Source organism: Corvus brachyrhynchos, unplaced genomic scaffold, assembly GCF_000691975.1.
Source record: "Corvus brachyrhynchos isolate BGI_N302 unplaced genomic scaffold, ASM69197v1 scaffold115, whole genome shotgun sequence".
NCBI lineage: Eukaryota > Metazoa > Chordata > Aves > Passeriformes > Corvidae > Corvus > Corvus brachyrhynchos.
Window position 1 is genome coordinate 23105485 of NW_008239553.1, and position 4664 is coordinate 23110148.

The 4664-nt window shown below is 54.7% G+C and overlaps 1 protein-coding gene across 1 annotated transcript in view; it reads right to left on the reverse strand.

Annotated features, from left to right (window-relative positions):
- The window catches only part of LTBP2 (latent transforming growth factor beta binding protein 2), a 65386-nt gene that overhangs the window by 17213 nt on the left and 43509 nt on the right, over positions 1-4664 (reverse strand). The window contains exons 12-16 of the mRNA XM_017741650.1: positions 4528-4644; positions 3497-3727; positions 2936-2958; positions 1195-1234; positions 708-797 (exon numbers count right to left, since the gene is read on the reverse strand). Of these exons, the coding sequence (XP_017597139.1) occupies positions 708-797; positions 1195-1234; positions 2936-2958; positions 3497-3727; positions 4528-4644 (501 nt within the window). The remainder of the gene's footprint in view (positions 1-707; positions 798-1194; positions 1235-2935; positions 2959-3496; positions 3728-4527; positions 4645-4664) is intronic.

Sequence of the window (4664 nt, forward strand, 5' to 3'; positions counted from 1 at the left end):
CCCCCGCACCACCCAGCTAAGCCGAGCACAGGCAGCAGTGAAGGGGCAGCGAGGCACCACACACCCCTCGGCATCGAGCCAGCCGGGGGGAGTGGGGGGGCAGCCCAACCCCAAACAACAGGCTATTGAGGAAGACGCATTCCTCAGCAAGGTGCCTCCGCCAGGCCTGCTCCCCAAGGTGCTCCAGCCCCCGGCGCAGGGCAGGGGCCACACTCCCAGACACTTAAGCAACCCTGGAACAACAGTTCCCTTGTTTCCGGCGCAGTAAACAAGCCGCCCCGGGAGCCACATGCCTCCCCCTGCGCTCCCCCTTCCCGATGAGTCAGCTCACGCCAGGGCAGGGGCACGGCGCCAAAGCCACCGGAGCGGGTGCGTGATTCCCCTCCTCGGCAGCCACCGCTGCGCCGGGCAAGGGAGTGCAGGCGGGGAAGGACTCAGAGATGCGAGCACTTTGTTCCCCACACAGGTTGGCTCTTGTGACTCCCCACGGCTGGCCAGGTTTCCCTGGCTGGCAGCAGCTGGGCCCAGGCTGGGACAAGAGTGGCAGGGCAGGGACTCTTCTTTTGGAAGTCAAGGGAGGCATGTGGGCAAACAAACAGACTGGTTAAGGGAGGGAGCCCCTGGGCAGAGCTTAGGACATCATTTCGCTGTAGCGCTAGGCAAAGAGAGGCAAGAAATCCCCAAGAGCGGTGGACACACACACACACCTGCTGGCACCTGTGTTGGAGCAGCAGCAGCATCCCAGGTGGTAGTGGGGCCAGGCTGACGAGCACCATGCCGGAACTCCTCTTCCTCTGCTGTGGAAGGAGAAGAGAGATAAGTTAAGCTACCTGATCCCAGGTAGAGGTGCCCGCCCAAGGTTTACCTGTGCTGGCTGTCCTGGCAACCACAGCACCGAAAGAGAACATGGGAAGGGGCTGCAGGGTGGTTGCAGCAACCGTATCATCTTATTTAACACAGCCTCCTTCACCCTGCTGGGTATTCATCACCTCCCCACGTTCCTAGAGCCCCACATCAGCCACCCAGTGTGATAGGGGTCCTCTGTGCTGCCCCCAGCCAGCCCAGCCAGGAGCCTGTTCTGCCCAGCACTGGGGGCTGCCATGCAGAGAAGGCAGCTCCCAGTCTCCCCGCTTTCCTCACTCCCCCGTTCTCTTCCCCACAAACACCCTGCCTTCCCACCAGTCTGGCACTCACCTCTGCGCATGGCAGGCTCTGCAGTGGCATCAGCAGTGCCCTGAGGGACAGAAACATAGGATTCTTGTGCATAGAACTGGGATGCAGCACCCCTGAGACGTTTTTCCACCCACCTCCTGGCTCCTCTTTCTTCCCAAGACCACCATCCTAGGAAGAGAAGCTGCCCCAGCTGGGTGCATTTGGCAGGGCCACTTGGTCCTGAGCACATCATCCTGGGCAAAACACATCTTCAGGCCATGCCCCGGGGACTGCCCACAGAGGGACCGTGCCAGCACACTCTTCAGGTGAAACCAGGGCACTGCTACCAGGCAGGCACCTCCTCAAGGTGGCCAGGAAGGTCATCCAGGCATGGTGAATACTGCCACTGTCACCAGCAGCTCTGGAGGGCTGAGGACAGCTGCTCCTTTGACCTGCCTCAAGAGTGCTACCTACCAGAGGGGTGCCTTGTGCTAGAAGCTTTTTCTCAGCATCCCCTCCTGGCAAACCTATGGCTGCCAAAGGAAATGCTGGAGCACGACGACCTGAGTGCTGAGTCTCTGCTCCATGGAGCTTTCCACAATTGGTGAAGAAAACAGGCAGCTGAACAATATAAGTTCCAGACTTCACATTTGGAAGCTTTGGTTCAAATTTCTGCCCTGTCTTGAGATTTCCCCCATGTACTTGAGCCAAGTCACTTCATGTTTATGAAGCAGTGACAATAGCAGTGCTGTCCCTTCCCTCAGAGGTGCTGCAAGTATGTCTGAGGGATGAGCTGATATAGCAAGAGGGCACAGAGATGCTCAGGAGAGATATGGCCAAACCTCTACTGACAGCAGGGATCAAGAGGCACACATTTTTCAAGTGAGACTCACAATAAAGAAACACAGCCCTGGAAGAGCCTAGCAGAAAATCAGTCCCCAGGCTGCTTCCACCAGACAGGATGAATTCACACGGCCAGTGTTGGAGACCCCTGCCCTGACTGCTCCAGTGGTGTTTCTGCTGCACCCACCTCAACACAGGGAGAGCTGGCTGTGAGCTGGGCTTGAGCAGGACCCTGGACTCCATGAGAGAAGCACGCCCAAAGCTGACTACAGCAGTTCCTCTTAGCCTGCTGCCCACCAGCCCTACAGCCAGGCCAGGCTGACAGTGAGCGACCACACCTCAGCTGTGTAAGTACAGCTGATATTCACCAAAGTTAGTGAAAGCACAGCAAACTTGAATATGCAGCATAGACCAGAATTTCAAAGCAAAATTCTCCTTGGTGTCCTTTTATAGTGGGATAGATCCTTGCTGTAATTCACCCTTTTGCTCTTTAGGACTGAGTTCATTGTGGATAATCCCTCCTGTCTAGAGCTTCAATCCCTGTGAGATGCAGTGTAGACATGGCTGGATCCATAATTCACATACCTGCCTGGCTGAACAGTAAAAGAGTGTAAGCAGGAATAGAATCATAGAAAGTTTTGGGCTGGAAGGGACTTTAAAGATCATCTAGTTCCATCCCCCTGCCATGGGCAGGGACACCTTCTACTAGAGCAGCGGCTCAAAGCCCCATGCAATTTGGTCTTGAAAACTTCCAGGGCTGGGGCATCCACAACTTCTCTGGGCAATCTGTTCCAGTGTCTCACCACCCTCACAGTAAAGACTCTCTTCCTAATATCTAATCTAAATCTCCCCTCTTTTAGTAAATTTGTATGACATTCCCCTTCCAGCCCATCAGGCTACCATGGATGCACCAAGCTGTAGCAAGACAGACCTTACTCACCTGCACAGCAGGAGAAATTTCACCTGGAAGGGGAAACAGTGCATGGTGAGTAGCGAGAAGACAGATAGGCATCCTCCTCAAACCCTGACTGCCCTAACACCCATGTCTAAGACACTGCCATTCAGTCCCTCACACTTCTCTGCAAGAGCTTATTCCCAAAGCCAACACACTTGGACTCCAGGCACTGTGCAGACCCCAGGAACTTCTGCTCCAGCAAGTGCTGGCACAAGCAGTTGGTCACACTGCCCTCCAGCTGGGCTGGACAAAAGCCCAAGGACTGGAGTGCTAGACTTGCCATGCAGGCCTGAGGTCCTGGTGGAGGCCGCCTGGCCAGTCAGCACCAACTGCAAAGATGCAGTTGCAGGAGCCTGAAACACTCAACCTTCTCTCCAAAGACTTGAAGACCTACTGCCTCATGCCTCAGGAACACTATAGTCATACAGATGTAGGGAGCCCTTTTCAGCCAGAGCTCCATCCATGGTATATGGCAGGACCTGAGAAGTTTCCCACCCTTGCTAGGGGCCCAGATGGAGCAGCTTTAAGCAGAAGACCCCACACTACCCTGTCTTGCTGAGGTGCCAGGGTAGGGGAACGCCTCTAGGATGCTGCCACGCAGGCTGTCCTGCAGTTGCTGTCTCCTCACTGTCCAGTCCAAAGTCCAGTTGCTGTTCTCCCCTTGCTCTTCTAAGCTGAGGGGCAGCTCTTCTGTCTCTGCCTTCCTCATTGACAGTCGGATATCAGAGCTGGAGTAGGTGTAGCCATGTCCTGCTGGGCAAATTTCCCTGAAGGCCTCTGTGAAGGAAAATCAAATCAAAACATTAGAAAGCAGAGGTTGGAGGCTGGTGGAGGGATCACCTGGCTTACCACACCCAGACATGATAGTGGGACAGTGGAATAAAGGAGTGAAGATGGATAGGCATGCATGTGAATGCAGGTGCCAGTCTTCCCAATCCTATAATTTTCTGTAATTTTTATGGGTTGAATTCTTACAGAAACACATCTGGGCTGCAGTGGGTGGATGCTTCAAGCAGAAGGAATGTGCTCACAGAGCAGGGTGGGTTTCTCACAGGCATCCCCAGACTCTCAGAATGAAATTCCTTCCCATGGTCAGTACTGCTAGAAAGAGATCATGCCACAGGAAGGACCAAGCTGAGCAAGGGAGCAGATAAAAGCGAACCTGGAGCACCTCAGCACTGAACATTCTGCACATCACTCAAGATACTCTGCACAAACCACCTGAAAATTTTTCCGGTCCCTGAGGATTTTTGTGCTTTCCCTTCCACTCAACCCCATGCTGAGATATTCAAACTCGTCTTCACCTAGCTTTCTTCCCAGCAAAAGATATATGAGAGGAAAGGGCTGTTGAATAAAGCCAGGCACAGACATGGCTGTATTCTCCCTCTGGTACAGAGTGGTTCCCCATCAGGAACTTCTCCATCTTCCCAGTATTATCCAGGTCTGCTTCCTGGGTTCTGTACCCATCTCACAGGACAGCATTCGCACTGCTCAGCTCTGGGTCCTGCAGCTGTCTGTGTTCAGGCAAACCCAAACCCCAGTCTAACCAGAACAAAGCTGAAGTGGGCACATCTCACCTGAGCCAGGCATGGGGCACTCCTCACAGTTGTCCCCCCATCCCTTGCCGACGCGGCTGCAGCAGCAGATCTGCTGGGTGATGCGGTGGGAGAGGGGGAAGGTGCCCACGCCCCCGGCTGCCGAGCGGTAACACAGC